The sequence below is a fragment of the Garra rufa genome, chromosome 24 (assembly GCF_049309525.1).
Source record: "Garra rufa chromosome 24, GarRuf1.0, whole genome shotgun sequence".
Taxonomy (NCBI): Eukaryota; Metazoa; Chordata; class Actinopteri; order Cypriniformes; family Cyprinidae; genus Garra; species Garra rufa.
Window position 1 is genome coordinate 29,526,839 of NC_133384.1, and position 20,725 is coordinate 29,547,563.

Sequence of the window (20,725 nt, forward strand, 5' to 3'; positions counted from 1 at the left end):
AATCTGTCAATTTTATTATAATATTCAAACAATAAATGCCGTTTTGGCGCTGTTTAATGTGGAGTGACAGATCGCTGTAGCGCCTATGTTCAAGTGAAGCGGAAGGGAACTTATCGTCTTTCAGTGCCAAATAAACATGAATAAACATCCTAAAACATGGTAAAATAAAGAGTACAACTTACCGAAATCTTTATTCAGTCTCGTGTAATCGCCCAATCAGTGTTTCAACCGCAGAAAGAAGTCAATATAACAGCTTGTAAACAATGTCATGTAACGTCATATTTACCTCAGGAAAAAACATTCGGTGACCATAAACTCGTGGAGAGAAAAATGACCTCTAGAGAGGAGAATTTTGCTAAATATATGTACCGTATAAGTATTTACTGTTCTTCAATGTTTAATTTACGTTTAAATAATCCTTCAAGTTTATAAATGTTTACATTTAGTTATTTAGATGCTTCCAAATCGACAATGCATTGAATCCATGGAAGCAATAAAAATCAACAAAAGAGCAAGGATATAAGTGCTATGGCAAGCTGTTTCAAGTACATTTCAAAAAACGAATTGGAGTAGAAATATAATTAATTGTAATTTTATTATTAAAAAAAGAGTGTAATTTAAGCATTTGTATACAAATCAGTAACCTTCAATATAATTGAGTACCAACTGACTCTTATATTTTACAGCATTAGTGAGACTTTTTGTTATTTGAGAACATTTTGTATACTGTACCTAATATGTCCAAAATAATCACTTACCTGATTGGGTCAGTTACCCAGATGCGCGGCCATATTGGCGATACTCGGATGTAAACAACAGCATGAATTGCATGGGTATATGTACTACTGAATATGTTTTTTCTTCTAATTTATAATGTCCAAACCACAAAAAACATGTGGAAGCTGCTAAAGAGAAGGATTTAGTAAGCAGGAAAGGGCTCAATATTTTGACAAACTAAAGTAGTGGTAAAGATACTGGAAATCCTGGTTTACTTTGGCCAACCACAAACACCTTTGTTCCTCAGACAGTTTTTTGCTTCTCCTTGATTTGTTATAACTTTTGGCAGTCTATAGTACTCCAAATGTTTTTTCCTGATCCAACCAATTAGTACAGCCCAAAACATGACAATAATTGACCATTTTCAGCAGCAATAATCAGCAAAATATGCAAGTTTTATTCGGTTTAGTGGCACTGTTTACATTCAGTGCCGCCAATATGGCCAACTGATGACATGTTGTGAAAACGTTCAACATTCAACTCTATTGAATCGAATCGGAAATCGAATCGAATCGTGAAGTTTGTGTCAAAACCCACCTCTATATAAAATTATCATAAAAACTAAGTTATACAACTTTACACTTCAAATAATAACAGATTATTTTAAAATTGTTTACAGTGCATCATATTCAAATCAATACAATATCCACTGACCTTAGAGTTGCACCACTGTGGGGAGAATTGCAGTGTGATCCTATCTGTTTTCCTTATTATATCTTCCATATTATATGTATTTTCACTGTTCAAATGTCTCTGTTTATGGAAACTTTTTTAACCCAATCACCCAAATTAAAAATGCCACTAATCATACTCCAGTATTAGACACTATAAGAATGCAAAATAGGTAATGGCTGTTTCATAAAATGGTTACATTTCATCCCAGTACAAACAGCTTTGTGCTTGAGCAGGATGGTAAATCCTGTCCTCTAAATCGAAGGAACTATGGATGTAATCAGTAGCATTGAAATGACATTTTCTGAGGAAAGGGCACCATCTGCTGGAGCAATCTGGAAAGTGACAGCCAAGCAAAATTATGGGAAAGATTTAAAACAAATGAACTGGGTTACAAATATTAGAGAATTAGGAGGGAAATATTTTAGAAACACTCTCTTAAAGAGAGCAGTCAGTAAAACTTTAGCATATACAAACACAATAATGAAGCAGTTTGAGCAAAATAAGCAAAGCCAAACAGAAGTTACGAGAAATAACATCATTTTAAAGCTGAAACCAGTTGCAGGGTGAATGGGAGAAATTACCAGATGAAAAAGGGCTTTTAATTAAAAAAGAAAAAACATTTCATACACTTCATCATCAGATCAATCATATTCATAAGCAAAAACCGCTGAGCCATTTCGCCAAGCTGCAAATACTAACAGCTGCCAATCCCTCTCAACATGAGCTAAAACACTCAATAATCAGCTTTTGAAAGCTGGAATTAAAATTTGTCGCAGGTCAGATTTAAAACAAATGAACAAATGGTATTTAATCAGAGAAAATGGAAGGGGAAATATTTCAGAAACACTCGCACTCATAATTAGCAACACTTTAGCACACACACAATAACAAAGCAGTTTGCGCAAAAATAAATAAACCCAAACAGTTCTGACCGACTAAACATTGGATTTTAAAATGTGCTTCGTCTAAATCAATCCTATTCAAAAGCACAGACCGCCAATCGCTCTCAACATGAAGTAAAACACTCAATAATCAGCCTTTGAGAGAGAAAAACAACCAGCGGATATGTTTGACCTCTGAGGAAGATTAGATAGCAAGCTTTCCAGTTTGATAACCTTCACTCAACAAGAAAAAAAAATGCTTGTTGATGAATTCAGAACCTCATCAGAAACAGATTCATTCACAACCTGTAAGTCCATCAATGTGCAATACTTTGCGAAGATTCACCTTTACAGTCAGAACTCAATGAAGTTGAGCAGATTCTAGTATATTGGTACTGAATAGTCTGTGATGTGTTATAGTGGTGTAGAACAAGAACTGTTATTAAGATGGATTTTATGATGTCCAGCGCCACCAGGCCACCCTCATCCGATCCCAGACGGCGTCTATAGAGTCGAAAGCCGGACGCACATCCAGGATGGAAAACTTGTAGGTGTCTTTATCAATATCCCCATCGTAGTAGTCAATGACATATCGGACTTCCTTTCCACACCGATCTACGATCCAATCATGTCGGTCATAAGGCAGTTCATATCTAGAAGGTTAGCAAAAAGAAATCAAGCACTGCAGGTTTTGAAATGCAATAGGATGCTTTGGGATTTACATTTATATCTCACCCCATCCAGTGACGTATTCTGGCTCTGGGTGAGAACTCTTTGGCTTTGCCCCCGAATCTCTTCAGTGATGGACCGCATGGACACTCGCTGCCAGAAACAAACATGTGTTTGAAACTAACAGTAGTCGAGGATGCTACGATGATTCTTGCATACTTGGCAGTTTGTAGAAACAAAGCAGATCACAGTGTGATCGCAGTGACCATCAAATGACAAACAGAAGGCGACTAACACGATATTATCGCCTCGCTTATCTGACAGCAACAGGGCTGCAGAGGTGATGATGAAGCTTTTATCTGATTAAAATGTGTTTGGCATCACAAATTACTTTATTATGTAACACTATTACTTCTGCTAACAATTTAAACACTTAATTAGAGCACATTGTAATACAGTATGAAGTCTAATATGTTAGCATTTATTAAAAATAGAGAAAAATAGTCAAATATTATTACAATTTAAAATAGCTGTTTTCTATTTGAATACTTTTTGAAAAGACATTTATTCCTGTAGTACTTAGTAGTTTTTTCAGGATCATTTGATGAATAGAAAGTTCGAAAGAACAGCGTTTAATTTAAATTAGATTTTGTGTCAAATGATGTCTTTTTACTATCACTTCTGATTCATTTAAAGAGATAGTTCACCTAAAAATGAACATTTTGTCATTAATTATTTAATTACTAATACCATAAAATCATAAAACGTTTCAGTTGTGTTGTTGTCTATTCAGGATTTTTATAAAAAATATCTTAACTGTGTTCTGAAGATGAACAAAGGTCTTACAGGTTTAGAATGACATGAGGGCAAGTAATTAATGACAGAATTGTCATTTTTGGGTGAACTATCACTTTAAAGCATGCTTGCTGAATAGAAGTTTTTTTATTATTATTAAAAAACTTTATCGCATTACACTCTAAATTATTGCTCATGTAAAAGTGAGAGTTGTGTTGCAGTCACCTGGCATGCATCGCTTCCCACTTCAGGATTTCCTGCCAGGCTTGATCATTGTTACGATTGTGGATCTGGATTATATTGGTCATGTCTTCAGGAGCAAGACTGTCATCCTTCCAGCGCCACCTAGAAAAGCAACAAATAGCAATTAGTTATTTACAGTAATTCAGAATTTTAAAAAAAGACTGATTTTCCTTCCCAAATGTGCAAACCAAGCTTTTGTCTTTTTTGTAGTGTCAAAAACAAAAGATCTGTTCCAAACTTTGTGTGCTGACTATCTAGAAAGCATTTTAAGGAATCAGAAGCATGCCTCAAACAGAAGGCAAAAATTTGCCTACCAAATTTGACCAAAATATAAGGTAGCAATAGCATCTCATATATCCTACATGAACAAAGCAATCTGAGAATGCAATCTGAGAATGAATATCTAAGATGGCAACTGAGCCAAGAAAAATTATTAAAAATATTTTATTTCACAGACCGTTTATATTTTTACACATAATTATTTTTATTTTTAGTAAGTAAAAAAATAAGAATAATGTAAATTATATATAAAACATTAATAATAATAATAATAATACATACTATTTATATTTAAAAATAAATATACATTTTTCTAATACTTTTTATTTTATTAATAAATAAACTTCAATAAACTTTTTATTTTATTAATATGAGACATTAGCTATATTTGCACACTAACGTTCAAAAGTTTGGAGTCAGTATTTTTATTTTATTAATACTTTCATTCAGCAAGGATGCATTAAATTGATCAAAAGTGGCAATAAATATATTTCTGAAGGATCATGTGACACTGAAGACTGGAGTAATGGATGCTAAAAATTCAGTTTTACATCACAGGAATAAATTACATTTTAACACACTACCAGTCAAAAGTTTTTGAACACTTTTTTTAATGTTTTTTTAAGAAGTCTCTTCTGCTCACCAAGCCTGCATCTACTTGATCCAAAGTACAGCAAAAACAGTAAAATTGTGAAATACTTTTTACTATTTAAATGTATTTTTTCTTTTTGAATATATTTTAAAATGTAATTTGTTCCTGTGATCAAATCTACATTTTCAGCATCATTACTCCAGCCTTCAGTGTCACATGATCCTTCAGAAATCATTCTAATATGCTAATTTGCTGTTCAAGAAACTTTTTATTATTATTATTATTATTATCATCAATATTTGAAACAGTTGAGTAAATTTTTTCAGGATTCTTTGATGAATAGAAAGATCCAAAAATCAGCATTTTTCTGAAATAAAAAGCTTTTGTAACATACCATTCAAAAACGTGGGGGAATAAAATGATAGAAATTAATACTTAGCAAGGATGCTTTAAATTAATCAAAAGTGATGATAAAGACATTTATAATGTTACAAAACATTTCTATTTCAGATGAATGCAAAGAAACCTTAAAAACATAATAATAATAGTTTTTTTGAGCAGCAAATCAGAATATTAGTATAATTTCTGAAGGATCATGTGACTGGAAATTATGCTAAAAATTCAGCTTTAAAATCGCAGGAAATTACAATTTTTAAAATATATTCAAATAGAAAAGAGTTACTTTAAATAGTACAAATATTTCTCAATTTGACTGTTTTCTGTACTTTGGAAGCAGAAGAGACTTCTTTAAAAAAAACTAAATAAACCTTACTGTTCAAAAACTTTTGACTGGTAGTGTATATTCAAATTGAAAATTTTAAACTGTAATAATATTTAATAATATTACTTTACTTTTTTAATCAAATAAATGCAGCCTCGATGAGATGAGATGAGATGAGATGAGATTTCAAAAACAACATGCAAACATTCAGTTCTACTGGAATTAAGATTTATTTGTAAACCTGTGGAGTTGGAGTTTCTTGACCTTGGAAAATGATGTACTGTTTTTTTCTATCCAGGAAATTCGGTTATAGCACTCACAGGCTTCCTGAAGCTTAGCCAAATGGTATTTCTGGTTTTCCAAGAGCTCTCCAAAACATAAACATCACTTGTGTCTGGTTGAAAAAACACGGATTTATGAATAGAAACATAAAGGTAAACTGACCCTTTGCGCAGCATGGCATTCCAAAACATCTGTTCAGAAGGATAAACCCAGTTTTGCTCTGCGCCTGATCGTGGGATCTTAGACTCCTCTCTTTTCACGGACAGAGGAAACGGCTGATCCGGGGAGGGCACCTGGTTTGGAGGTGGCATCTGTGGGACACACAAAAGCAACATTAACACACACAATCTCAAAGAACGTCATCTTACTGACGGACCCCGAGCTCACCATGTTTGTGGGATCGATGGCTCCTTCAGAAGCTTTCATGGGACATTCGACAAACTCATAAGCTCTCTCCTGATGCGCTGGGCCAGCCGGTGGCGTCTGAGCCTGATGCATTGGGCACTCAGGAGGCAGAGAGCCTGGGTTTATATTACACATTATGAATAATTATTACATAAAATCCACTGATATCAAGCTCATGATAACAGATGGTGCATGACTCACTTTTAGGAGGCTCTTGATGCATGGGACACCCAGGGGGTGGGGACGCCCCTCCAAAATGATGCGCTGGCATCGCAGACTGGGCCTGAATATTGGGGGCTAGATTGGATACGGATGCACCCATGATGAACACCAAACCCTAAGAGATAAAGAGATCAAGGACATTGAAGTTCATGTAGATACTGTTGCATCATCACTTGTGTTATAGTTGTTACATGATCCTTCAGAAATCATTCTAATATTCTGATTTGCTGTTCAAGAAACGTTTTTTTATTATTATTTTATTCCGGATTGATGAATAGAAAGATCCAAAGATGAACATTTATCTGAAATAAAAGGCTTTTGTAGCATTACACACTATTCAAATCTACATTTTCAGCATCATTACTCAAGTCTTCATAGTCACATGATCCTTCAGAAATCATTCTAATATGCTGATTTGCTGTTCAAGAAACCTTTTTATTATTATTACTATTATTATAATATTATCATCAATATTTGAAACAGTTGAGTACATTTTTTTTCAGGATTCTTTGATGAATAGAAAGATCCAAAGATCAGAATTTATCTGAAATAAAAAGCTTTTGTAACATACCCTTCAAAAACTTGGGGGAATAAAATTACAGAAATCATACTTTTATTTAGCTTTAAATTAATCAAAAGTGATGATAAAACATTTATAATGTTACAAAAGACTTCTATTTCAGATAAATGCTGTTCTTCTGAACCTTCTCTTCATCAAAGAAACCTGAAAAAAATTCTGCTCAGTTGTTTAAAAAAAAAAAATAATAATGATAAATGTTTTTTGAGCAGCAAAACAGAATATTATAAAGATTTCTGAAGGATCATGTGACTGGAGTAATGATGCTAAAAAGTATGCTTTGCAATCACAGGAATAAATTACATTTTAAAATATATTCAAATAGAAAACAGTTGATTTAATTAGTAAAAATATTTGACAATAGTACTGCTTTTGCAAATGCAGGCTTGGTGAGCAGAAGAGACTTCTTTAGAAAACATTACAAATCTTACTGTTCAAAAACTTTTGACTGATGACAGTGTAAGCTTTATGAAATAGTACAACATGATGTAAGTTACCATATTTAATTTAAATATATATTCTAAAATACATATTCCTTACACAAAGCTATCATAAGGCTTCATAAGACTTGGAATATGGTATGAACTGCTATTACACCGTGTTTTATAGTCATTTTTGGAGCTGGTCATCATCCAGTTTCATTGTTCGAAGAAATATAACATTTCATAGAGCTTCATAACAACTTTCCATTACGTTTATTTCTCTTTTAGAAGACATATAGGCTAACATACTATACCGTCAATGAGCGTACATCTAAAATATGATCATTTATAAATCACATTTAAAAATATCTGCCTTGTATCAATCCCAAAATGTAGGAGTTACAAAATAAGTTATATAACATCATCTATACAGTCATGTAAAACAACGTCACTGAATAGCAAACCACATATACCTTAATTAAAACGTAATCCCTTCTAAATGTTTTAATATAATAATATCGCTTACTAAACGTTTACAAATATGACAGCTAACTCACCTTTCTGTGTTTAATGTGAGGTTCGGACGTTCCGCAATGTCAACGTGCACCGGTGCTTCCGTTTCATCCAGCATGCACTGCGTGTGGGGCGGGGCGAATACGTTACGCAGCTCATGAATATTAATGAGATTGCAAAAGCTCGCTTGGAACCACGTTCCTTTTTCTGTATTTTCTTCCTTTTTCCCCAATTGTTGAATATCCATTTAACAAAGTGTAATCTCTGTGCACTGAAACTAGTCAACTGGAAGAATAATTAATGAAATAATAACACATTAAAGAGATAGTTTACCCAAAAATAAAAAATTCAAATTCACTAATTCACTAATTACTCACCCTCATGTCATTCCAAACCCAAAGTCCTTCGTTCATCTTCGGAAACAGATATTTTTTATGAAATTCAAAAGCTTTCTTGCCCTCTATAGACAGCAAGCAACTGAAAGGAATTCCCAGACAAAGGTCTGAACGAAGTTGAATGAAGGGATAAACGAAGGTTTTACGGTTTTGGAGTGACATGAGGTAAGTTAATTAATGAACACAATTTACATTTTGGGGTAAACTAACCCTTTAATACACAAGACCTATCACTGAACACAAACAATGCAACTGGCTGAACCAAACAAAAATCGGGGACGTTCTAAAACGCTTAATGTGTCTTTACGTAACGTTACGTAAAAAACGACCAGGGAACCCCAAATATCTGTCGAACCTTACTTGTAATAGACGCTAACTACTGTTAAAATACAGTATATACTGTCATATACTGTCATTGTTTTGACAGTAGAAAGTGTTTATTATTTTGTAAAATCTGAAAAAAGTTTGTTTTTAAGGTACGTTAAACCACGTTAAGCTCAGCTGTTTCCTTATAATGGGCTCAACTTTATCTGTGGAATAAGGGTTTGTTCTTTTGACAGTAATGTTATTTATTTTTACAAGTAAGGTTTGACAGAAATTTCCCAGACGTTCCGAGAACGTCCCAAAACTCGTATTTTTTGCTGATTATTTCTGCTGAAAATGGTCCATTATTGTCATGTTTTGGGCTGTACTAATCGGTCAGACCTGGAAAAACATTTGGAGTACTATAGACTGCCAAAAGTTACACTAAATCAACCAGAAGAGTGCAAAAACTGAGGAACAAAATGCGTTAGTGGTTGACCAAACTGAACCAGGATTTCCAGAGCGAGTCTTCTTGACAACATTTGTGTTTGTTCTTATCATTTCCGGTTCAGGTATGTGAAATTTTAGGCTAAAATCTTAATTCTGCTTGTATCTTTACCACTTGTTAACTTTAGTTTGCTAAAATATTGTGCCGTTTCCTGCTTACTAAGTCCTTCTATGATTTAGCAGCTTCTACTTTTTTCCCGTGGTTTAGACAGCATAAATTAGCATATGCAGAAGTACATTAGGGGCCGTTCACATGTCGCGCCTAAAAACGTGTGGAAAACGCTAGGCGCGCCGCTTTATCAACAAAGCGCTCTGGCGCTTGCGCTCCGGAAGCGTCTGCCGTTTCTAAGCAACCATCAGCTGCGCTCTAGCTCCAAGCCTATGCGTCTCCATGCATTGTTTCTTCTATTAGCGTCAAAATAATGGGGGCTTGACAAATCATAAAGTTCAGGAAATCCCTGGACCACAATGATGAGCTGCTCCTCCATGTTTCTACAGAGGTTTCAATGTGACGGAAAAACGTGAGGTAGCTGATTGGTTGGTTCATGTCACATGACCTGCGGTGCGCTTGTGGCATTCTGAAAAGTTGAGATGTTTTTACCTCAATGCGGCGCGGACGCGCCTGGAAAAAACGAGCGCGTCGCACCGCGTTGCTTCCATTATGCGCGCGCAAGCCGCGTATCTACATTTGAAATAACGAATTTGAGCGCGCAAAAGACGCTACATGTGAATGGCCCCTTAACCTGCAATCCATGCTGTTGTTTACATCCGAGTATCTCCAAAGGTTTCTCCTTAAAAAGGACATACAAAATCATCATGGCTCAAAATGAACATATTGCTTTATTGAGGCAAATGGCATAACGAAAGTGAAAAATTAAGACACGTGAAAGAATAAACATGTTCGAAAAGAGCAGTTGTGTCATTCCTCAGGTACATGCACTATCCTTCAGTATATGGGAAGATGATCCCTGTGTTCACCGTAGTAACAAATGTAAACCTTTACATGGCAACAATTCCCTGTGACAGTGTATGGAACGCATCAGTAATAAAAACACACACAGTCATGATATTGTGCATTTACACATTCCATAAATAAAACATTAATGCTGCTGAACACTGAAGGTTTGGAACTTTATGTATTGAAAAGACTTCAATATCGTTTTGACAAAAAGAAAAAAAATGACATTTAGTATTCACAGATTCATAAGTGCTTTCTCGGAAATGGCCTGGAAGGTTTTAAAAGTTAATTTACATTGAATGAACTTACACTTTTACAGTGTTACCCACCTTTTTCTTCCTGTAAGAGACTAGTGGGCGCAGCCATTTGTAAATTGTATGGGTCTGGTATCCAGTCCAATCACATTCAGCTATTTTTAGCTGTACAAAACACTTCTTTTTCTTGCTTGATATTGAAAACGGGTGTGTCTTTCCATATTATTTCAATGTTTTATTTTAATCATATGCACACCGGTTTGTAGCGCAAACTCCACGTTGTCATTCTTCTCATTCCTCATAAGTCTCAAACATAGGCTTCCACGTTAAAGAAAAAGGTGGGTAATGCATGTCTGTTCGCCTTTTTTCCAGGGTTTTCAAAATTATACTGAGACTGCTTAATATGTACAATTAAGTACAGCCATTCTTACTTTCGACCTTTGGTTGTAACATTAACGAGAGCTAAATGATAAAACAATCAAAGTCATACATCCTTTAGATAACCATGAACCATGTGCTACAAAATGACACTAGAAGAGGTAAATAAAAGACGTTTATTTAACAAAACAAACAAAAAAAAAAGGCATTTTGAGTGATGACAAAACCAAAATTTTAAAATCATAACATGTATTCCTGTATATCTCGTGCCAGTAAAACAATTCTTCCTAGTTCTGGCTCTCATAATGTCGCATTTCAAAATTCAAGTACTTAGTTCATTAAAAACAGAACCGCTTTAAAATTGTTTCCACGCAAATCGCCGTCTTTCATATAGGTATTTGAAATCAATAAAACTCATGCGTTCACATCCGTGCCGTCACCGAATGTACGTGTACAGAATATTCTACACTAAATTTGTCATACATGGTGATGGTGAATTTGAAAATGAATTCATAAAAGTATCTCTGTATTGTGAATTCTCTCATATGCTGTAGTATAGCTACTCGGATACATTGACGACTTGTATATCTTTCCGTTAAAAAATAATAAATATGTCGTACAAACATTACCATGCTGTGCCAGCGCAAAACTGGTTTAATAAATTAGGGTACGATGCAGGAAACCGATCCGACGTCGAGTCGTCCTCGAACATTCACGAGCTACGCTTCCTTTTAAAACCATTTCCAAACCGCAATCGATCATTTTCGTTCAGCATTGATCGGATACACTGTACACCAAAGTAATTAAAATAATTTCTATGTACAATGCAAACATTCAGAGAACAACATTGCCGCATGCAATTAACTGTACAGTGCGAACAAAGTGTGACGTCCGTCTCAAGCGGAATCTGAACTGAATTTGGAGCGAGTGTAAACCGGTTTCATTCTTAAAAACAGTTCCTATTCACTGCTCATCTTGTGTATATAAAATATTTTGCCTATTTAACCCACAGTTGGATCTCATTGGTGCATTCAATAGAATAAAGTGACATTATTTTCCAAGAGATTCTTGTTGAGCACACTGATCCAGATTGCTGATTTTCCTCTTTTAGTGCAGTACAGTTGTGTGGACGAATCTTTCACAGTCAATATACGCGGCTTTGAAGTAAACGTGAACATCAGGTGACTGACCTCTTGGCCCCTTTGCACAGTACAGCGATTGAGAGCGAGGGATTGAACTTTTGATGAATAAATAATGTGGTTTACCTGCCCACAGTTTCAAATTAAAACCAAACGTGGTTAAAACACAGTTCTCGAACAGTGCATCTTATGCACTTTTGGTGTACAGTTCAAAACAAACTAAATAAAAGTGGACGGCCAGTCTTTTCTGGTGCACAAGATCTCAATTTCCTCAGAGTTTCGGGTTTGAACTCTGTTTAAATATTGCTCTGTGGTGTTTTCAAAGTCTTTACCGGTCACTATCATGCCAAAGTGTCCCATGAAGACCTTGTCCGTGAGCAAGTTGTGTAAAATTCGACTGCCCTTTCTTTTCCCCTCAATCTGTTTTTCCATTCTCCTGGCTCTCAGGTTTGGCTTTCCGGCTGGATCGCAGGACTTTGTAGCAGCCGCGGGCGATTTTATGCATCCACATGACGTTCATGATGTCCAGGCAGATGCTGGAGAAGATCCAAGCGCTTCGGCCGCCGAAGGAGACCTTGTAGAAGGCCTCCGTGCCGTACACCGAGCACATGCGGCTGTAGTATATCGGCATGACGGCGATCCGTACCAGGAAAAACACGAACGCCATCAGTACCCCGTTTGCCATGTTGGGTTTGGAGGCTTTGGGGTAACCTAATACTTCAAAGAACCAGCTGGAAAACACAGGTGAGCAAAGTGACATGCTGTAAACGAATCAACAGTACTATTGCAACATTCATGTGTGACACTTTTTATTAAAGACAACATGAAATGGCATTTGAAAAACATTGTTCACTCAAAAACAGTTTGTTTCTTCATCATGACAGATTTAGAAAAATATAGCATTACATCACTTGCTCATCAATTGATCCTCTGCAGTGAATGGGTGCCACCAGAATGAGAGTTCAAACAGCTGATTGCTGTTCAATTGACACACTCCAAAGTTCCGATCTAAATCAAATGATTTGCAATCCGCTCCAAAGTTCCGATCTCATTTAAATGATTGGCGATTTGTGCTCCGTAGTTCTGATCTAAAGCAAAAGATTTACGAACCTACTCTGTAGTTCCGATCTAAAGGAAAAGATTTGTGAACACACTCCGAAGTTCAGATCTAAATCAAATATGATTTGCGATCCGCTCCAAAGTTCCGAACAAAAGCAAAAGATTTGCAAACCCACTCCGAAGTTCCAACCTCAATCAAATGATTTACAATCCACACTCCGAAGTTCTGATCTAAATCAAATGATTCTCATTCTGTGCTCCGAAGTTCTGTTCTAAATCTAAAGAGATTCACAAATCCGCTTCAAAGTTCTGATCTCAAACAAATGATTGTCGATCTGCGCTCCGTAGTTCCGATCTAAAGCAAAAGATTTACGAACCCACTCTGTAGTTCCGATCTAAAGGAAAATATTTTTGAACACACTCCAAAGTTCCGATCTAAAGCAAATGATTCTCAATCTGTGCTCCGAAGTTCTGCTCTAAATCAAAAGAGTCACAAACCCGCTCGAAAGTTCCGATCTGAATCAAATGATTTGCGATCCGCGCTCCGTAGTTCCAATCTAAAGCAAAAGATTTACAAACCCACTCTGTAGTTCCGATCTAAAGGAAAAGTTCCAACCTCAATCAAATGATTTACAACCCACACTCCGAAGTTCCGATCTAAATCAAATGATTCTCGATCGGTGCTCCGAAGTTGTCCTGAAGCAAAAGAGTCACAAACCCGCTCCGAAATTCCGGAAATTCTGAATCAAATGATTTGCAATCTGTGCTGAAGTTTTAATCGAAGGCAAAAGAATTGTGAACCCACTCTGCAGTTCCGTTCTAAATCAAATGATTTGTGATTTACGTCCAGCAAGTGACGTTATGCTGAATTTCTCCAAATCTGTTCTGATGAAGAAACAAACTCATCTATATCTTGAATGTCCTGAGTGTGAATACATTTTTAGCAAATTTTCTTTTTTGTTTTTTAACTTTTGGTATGGCGGGCAAATAACAAATAATTGGAAAATTATAGTTAAATATTTTTCACTGGCTAATAAGTCAGCAAAAATGTTAAAGAAACTTTGGTTTATAATAATAATTTTACATAATGAATTGGGCATAATAAAACCAGAATCACTTAAAGTAAATTTTGTCAATTCAGATCTCATGTTCTCTCTACAGGCTTCAAGACGTACGGGTTGGCAAAACCACAAAGTTCGCCCGTTAAATATTTTGTACTTGAATCAGCCAAATACCTACCGTTGGTTTACACACGGTGTGGAAAACTCTGCAAGCAGACGGAAGTTAGCAAAATAAGGCAACATTCCTTGACCCTGGAAACACAAGGTGAAGAACAAACAATGACACAGACACGAGTTATAGAAAAGCACAGCCTCATGAATCAGCTCCAACACTCTCAATATCTCCTGCTGTCAGGCATCCACAGTAATTGCTTCAGAGCTGAGTTATGATACTTCATTCTGACAGACATAACAAAAGAGCAAAGTAGTACAAAAAAGTAGAAAATAGGAAATAGGGTTGCATGGATATGGTTATTCTATTAATATAGGATTTATTTTAAGATCAAATAATGTCCCTCAGTATTTATTTGTCTATTATTAGCTTATTTTCAATGAATATGTACAAGTTACAAATTACTTACTATAATTTACTTACATGGAGGAGCAGAATGCATTATAATTATAGTGATTGTTATTATTGTCAATGGACAAAAAAAATGTTCAATTACTGTCAAAAGTTTACATGCACCTTTTAGAATCTGCAAAATGTTAAAGGATAACTATTGCCAAAATGCAACCTGGGCAAACTTATATCTAAAAGCATAATTACGACAAACGAGCCGTTTTTGAGATTGACCGTGATTTCATTTTGTGGTTAATGGCCGGTGAATGGGAGTACTTGGGGCATAACTTTGAGCGCATCAAAATCGATATTTTTACAACACTAAGGCGGCTCGACACACCATGAAACTTTGCTCGAAGTATCGCCTGGGTCTCTACACATGAACTCCAGCATTGAGAACATTGTTTGTGTACACAGAATTTACTAAAAAGAAAGGTTTTGAACAACTCACTTTCACTGTTTGAGTTTCCGCTCACAGCCGTCTTGCCAGTCAAAAAGTGTCGATCCCGAATGCGAATGAATGGACTCCATAGGACGAAATATTAGGCTTATATGAGGCTCTTTTTACAACTAGAAGGTTATTATTGTTTTTCACTTGCGACAAAACAACGAATTAGCCGTGCATTTATATGGAAATATGCTTTAGGAGCTATCCATCTTTACTCTCCTTGCATTCGGAGATCGACACCTCTTGCCTGGCAAGATGGCTGCGAGGGGAAACTCAAACAGTGAAAGTGAGTTGTTTAAAACCTTTCTTTTTAGTAAACTCTGTGTACACAAACAAACAATGTTCTCAATGCTGGAGTTCATGTGTAGAGACCCAGGCGATACTTCGAGCAAAGTTTCATGGTGTGTCGAGCCTTCTTAGTGTTGTAAAAATATCGATTTTGATGCGCTCAAAGTTATGCCCCTAGTACTCCCATTCACCGGCCACTGACCACAAAACTAAATCACGGTCAATCTCAGAAACGGCTCGTTTGTCGTAATTATGCTTTTAGATTTAAGTTTGTCTCGTTACAGTAATAAAAAAAAAACAGCCCAGGTTGCATTTTGGCAATAGTTATCCTTTAATTAATCTACCAAAATAAGAGGGATCATACAAAATGCATGTTATTTTTTATTTAGTACTGACCTGAATAAGATATTTTACATAAAAGATGTTTACATATAGTCCACCAGAGAAAATAATTTATCAAAAGTTTTAAAAGTTTACGTACACTTGATTCTGAATAGTGTGTTGTTACCTGAATCATCCACAGCTGTGTTTTTGGTTTAGTGATTGTTGTTTATGAATCCCTTGTTTGTCCTGAACAGATTAACTGCCTGCTGTTCTTCAGGAAATTCTTTAGGTCCCACAAATTCTTTGGTTTTCCAGGATTTTTCTGTATTTGAACCCTTTCCAATGACTGTATGATTTTGAGATCCATCTTTTCACACTGAGGACAACTGAGGGACTCATATGCAACCATTACAGAAGGTTCAAACTTTCACAATGTTTCAGAACGAAACATGATGCATTAAGAGCCAGGGGGTAAAAACTTTTTCAGTTTGAAGATCAAGGTAAATTTAACTGATTTTGTCTTCATGTATGTGTCTTCTGTAGCGTCTGAAGGCCAGTACTAAATGAAAAATAATATATTTAGGCAAAATGAGAAAAATGTACACCTCTTTATTCTGTTCAACACCCCTGGCTCTTAATGCATCTTTTTTCTTCTGAAGAATCAGTGAGTGTTTGAACCTACAGTACAGTAATAGTTGCATACCAGTCCCTCAGTTGTCCTCAGTGTGAAAAGTTGGATCTCAAAATCATACAGTCATTGTTGGAAAGAGTTCAAATACACAAAACTTCTGAAAAAACAAAGCATTTGGGGGACATTATAACTGTTCAGGACAAACAAGGGACTCATGACCAGCTATCACTAAATAAAAAAACAGCTGTGTATCATTTAGGTTACAACACAGTATTACAATTCAAGTGTATGTAAACTTTTGAACAGGGTCATTTTTTATAAATTCAACTGTTATTTTCTCTTGTGAACTACTATGTAAACATCTTTTATGTGAAATATCTTATTCAGGTCAGTACCAAACAAAAAAATAGCATGCATTTTATACTATCCCTCTTATTTGGTAAAAATGTATGTAAACTTTTAACTTGAAGTTTGAACTGTATGTACGAAATACATTAAAGTAGAATTATGGGATAATCTGGCTTCAATCTCAACTAATTTATTTTTCTGTTCAGGTCACTGATCTTTGCCATTTTGATGTCCCTGTGTTAATTACTGTAAATGGATAACAGAATAAAGATTTTACAATTATAAAATTAAAAACCATAACTGTGCTGTCAATAATAAGTGTCCACATTTTCAAACAAGCCACATTATTGTCAGGCACATACAGCGAGGTCCAAATATCTCATACCACTAGTACTTCTTCACATTATACATAATTAAATGGAACCCAGGGAATTGTGTGGCTTAATGTAACATACATGATGTCTCTTATGATGTCTCCCCGCTGCTATATTTCCCACAACACAACTTGACAAATAAAATACTAATACAATGCTACATTGTGTGGCTTTTAGTTGTAATTTTCAGTCAAAGGGCAACAAAAGAAGCAATATAAGTCTTCACTGCTTTCCTAGCGATAAGAAGAGGAGAAAATAACGGAAAGACGCCTGCGGACAAATAGAAATAAAACTTCCTAAAGACCCGCGTCTTTGTCCTCTCCATTTTAGTCCTGATGCCTCTGAGGCTATTAGTAGACCACAGCTGCTGAAAGAGCTGACAAATGGCAGAAACAAGAAACTCTAGATGCATCCTGGCAGGATGTAAACATGCCAATGCATCTCAGTTTCTCAGTATGGATTTCACTCGATATCCAGGGGTGTTTAGACTCTTTGTGGGGAAAAATTGCATTTGGTTTAAGCCTACGCTTGTATCCATCGCCACCTATAACTGATACATCATTGTATCAGTATTTTATTTTCCAAGTTGTGTTGCAGTAAAAATAGCAACAGGTAGCACCAGCAGCTCACAGAATGCAACCATTTGATGTAATCGAACTAATGGTGCCCCCTCAAAGTCCAAACACTGTTTTTGAGATTTTGGGCTTTTTGGTGTTACATAAAATATTTTTTCAGACTAGTGGAAAGACAACACCCAACATTTACTGTTAAGTGTTTCTTTTATAACACTATTTGTGGCAATAGTTTTCAATTACAATACATTTTTTTAAAGGCCGTTTCCTCAAAATTATTTTTTTCTCCTACACTGAGCCATAAATCTCCACATCAGTAGCATTTACACACACCAAACTTTACATTGTTATTCTTGTCTATATTCTGAAGGTTTTTACAGAGGAATTTGTTCATATATAATGAACTTGATTTAATACAACATTTTATTTCTCAGAAAAACAGTAAAAATAGTTTTTTCAGAATTATGGAGTGACAAAATTACCCCAAAATCCCCTCAATAAGAATTTTGAAACTAACTTCATCCAATGTTTAGATTACCGTACTAGAAATGTATGCCAATTAGCGCATACTTAATTAAATAATGTTTAAACCTAACATTTCATAAACCTGTAATACAAAAAATGTTTGCACTTATCAATGTAATCAATTAACCGGGTAAGAAAGGTGATAACTACTAGTTTTTTTGTTGTTGTTTTTTTACCCTATTCACCTGCAGTGTCGCCTTCAAAACAAAAATTTACAGATAATGTTCTCACCCCCTTGTCATCCAAGATGTTCATGTCTTTCTTCAGTCGTTAGGAAATTGTTTTTTTTGAGTAAAACATTTCAGGATTTCTTTCCATATAATGTTCGTCTATGGTGCCCCTGAGTTTGGACTTCCAAAATGCATTTGGGGCACCATAGAAGTTCATTATATGGAAAGAAATTCTGAAATGTTTGTCTTAAAAAACACCATTTCTTTACGATTAACAGTCATCTTGGATGACAAGGGGGTGAGTACATTATCTGTAAATTTTTGTTATGAAAGTGAACTACTCCTTTAAATAACGTACATATTTCACAGGTTTTCAACAAAATATTTCAGTAAGAGACACCATTTACGTTATATTAAACCATGCAAAAGTCTTAATACCAGGGTTCCTTTTAAAGTTGAGAATTTCTTAGTATTACATTTGTTCTCCATTTTGCTTTAACAGCAGCAATTACAAAGCTGCATGATTTCTACAAGTTTGTTTAAAACCTGCTGATCAAGTTGTTCCGCATGATTTGAAAATGATCCAAAGAACATCCTGTTCACACATTTCCATGATCCTTCACGTTTATTTGATTATGACCTAGAATTAATGCAGAATCTTAGTTCACCCGAAAATGAAAATTCTATCATTTACTTACTCTCGAGCTGTTCCAAAAAGATATTTTAAAGAATGTTGGTAACCAACCAGTTGGTATCCAACGGTTCTTCAAAAGACCTTCTTTTGTCACTTCTCCAAAATGCTAAAACTTTCTTTCTAGATAAAAATAAAATCCCAGATTTTTTAATGTGGTCTCAGACTTTTAGACCCCACTGTATAAGTGCAGCAAAGGTCAGCCATGCACGTTCTGTCAAAAATTGAAGCCTTTTATAGCCTTTCCTTGCAAAGAAAAGAACTATTCCAATGAAACGTTCCTCTCCGAACCATTTCCAATCATTCCTATGGCAAGAGAATAAACATTTGGCCTTGCAATAACACACTTACCTGGAGGGCTGCAATTAAAACACACATTAGCATACTTACTGCAAAATGGAGCATAAAAAAACCAGAATAAAAAAAATAATCAGGTTGGCTAGCAGATGCATGCTGGTACCCCTAGGTACTGGTAAGTCCATACTGTAACTGGGCTTCAGTAACTGCTCAGAGTTCCATAACAGCAGGACAGCAGACAAGACAGGAGAGAGTCCATCTAGATCAGCCAAGCCTATAGCCCTCATCTCTTAACCCCGACTAACAGTGACACTGGTAGTTTTTGCATGAAGGGTTTTGCTGGTCAGAGGAAGTGAGGCTGCGTTATTCAAGAAGTCATGTTAGGTGGGACAGAGACAGACTGACAGACAGATTCTTGGAAAAAAAGGTGCAGAAAAAATGCAAAAAGAACGAACGACACAAAAGCAGCAACAACATTTAAGACTCGTTGGACATGCACTATGAGAAACAAAATCGCACGACACAGAATAATTCGGTTTTATCCTACTACTTTAAAAAAGAAAAAAAATCACTTCTAACAGTCTGATAGACTTTCAAAGGCTACACGTCAGTGCTAAATATAGCGAAGCGCTTTTGTCCGTAATATAAAGCACATGAAAGATTATTAAACACTGAAAAGATTGATGGGGTTTATTATGCTGTTCTAAAAATGAGGCGAGCTTTATAATTGAATCTAGAAAAAAAAGACACTTAAAAAGAGTTCTTGCTTTAGCGCTAACAGCATTTCTAAACACAGGAAACAATAACAACGAATGACATTTCCAACGACAGACTTAATTACTCAGTGAGACCCAACAGAGACTTCCAGCTCCATTTTAAATTACATCTATTATCTTGTAATAATTTAGGAAAAAAGGCTTGAGATGGCAGTCATAAAAGTGACCAGTGACAGTATGGTCTACATCCTGACAAACAAAATGCACGTTCAGGTTTGAGGCGATCCTCGTAGTTGCATTGAATCAGTGCAAGGTAACTGTAGGGTATAAGCAACAGTAAAGCCATTTATATCATTAGTCGCTGCCCCAGATGTATTTTTAGGAATGAGTTTTTTTGTGTGTGGCAGAGATTTTTTTCAGAAATAAACATGGTGAGGCAATAAACAAGGCCACTAGACGTTATTTGTCATGGTCATTGTACAAAAACAGGTGCCTTTTGAGTTCCTGTTGTACGTGTTGTATGACTAGAGGTGCACAATTTGTGTGACTGAAATTAAATCATTATTAAAACAAAATTACAGCATATCTTAAGGTATAATACGGTAAATTATATTCAATCACGTTTTTTTTTTTAACCATTCATGCATTTAGTTAACACAGCATGCAATCATA

General features: G+C 35.5%; 2 protein-coding genes across 2 annotated transcripts; both read right to left on the minus strand.

Annotated features, from left to right (window-relative positions):
* Positions 1 to 1,153: 1,153 nt before the first annotated feature.
* On the minus strand, positions 1,154 to 8,181 carry hccsb (holocytochrome c synthase b). Its single transcript, XM_073830872.1, has 7 exons — positions 8,098 to 8,181; positions 6,521 to 6,656; positions 6,302 to 6,435; positions 6,077 to 6,225; positions 4,023 to 4,142; positions 3,069 to 3,155; positions 1,154 to 2,986 (listed from the first exon to the last, which is right to left on the minus strand). Exons 2-7 carry the CDS (start codon positions 6,639 to 6,641, stop codon positions 2,788 to 2,790), a joined length of 810 nt encoding a protein of 269 aa, XP_073686973.1. The 5' UTR covers positions 6,642 to 6,656; positions 8,098 to 8,181; the 3' UTR covers positions 1,154 to 2,787.
* Positions 8,182 to 10,079: 1,898 nt separating this feature from the next.
* On the minus strand, positions 10,080 to 18,466 carry tlcd4a (TLC domain containing 4a). Its single transcript, XM_073830838.1, has 2 exons — positions 14,286 to 18,466; positions 10,080 to 12,718 (listed from the first exon to the last, which is right to left on the minus strand). The coding sequence occupies exons 1-2, from the start codon at positions 14,348 to 14,350 to the stop codon at positions 12,403 to 12,405; spliced, it is 381 nt and encodes a 126-aa protein (XP_073686939.1). The 5' UTR covers positions 14,351 to 18,466; the 3' UTR covers positions 10,080 to 12,402.
* Between the last annotated feature and the right edge of the window lie 2,259 nt (positions 18,467 to 20,725).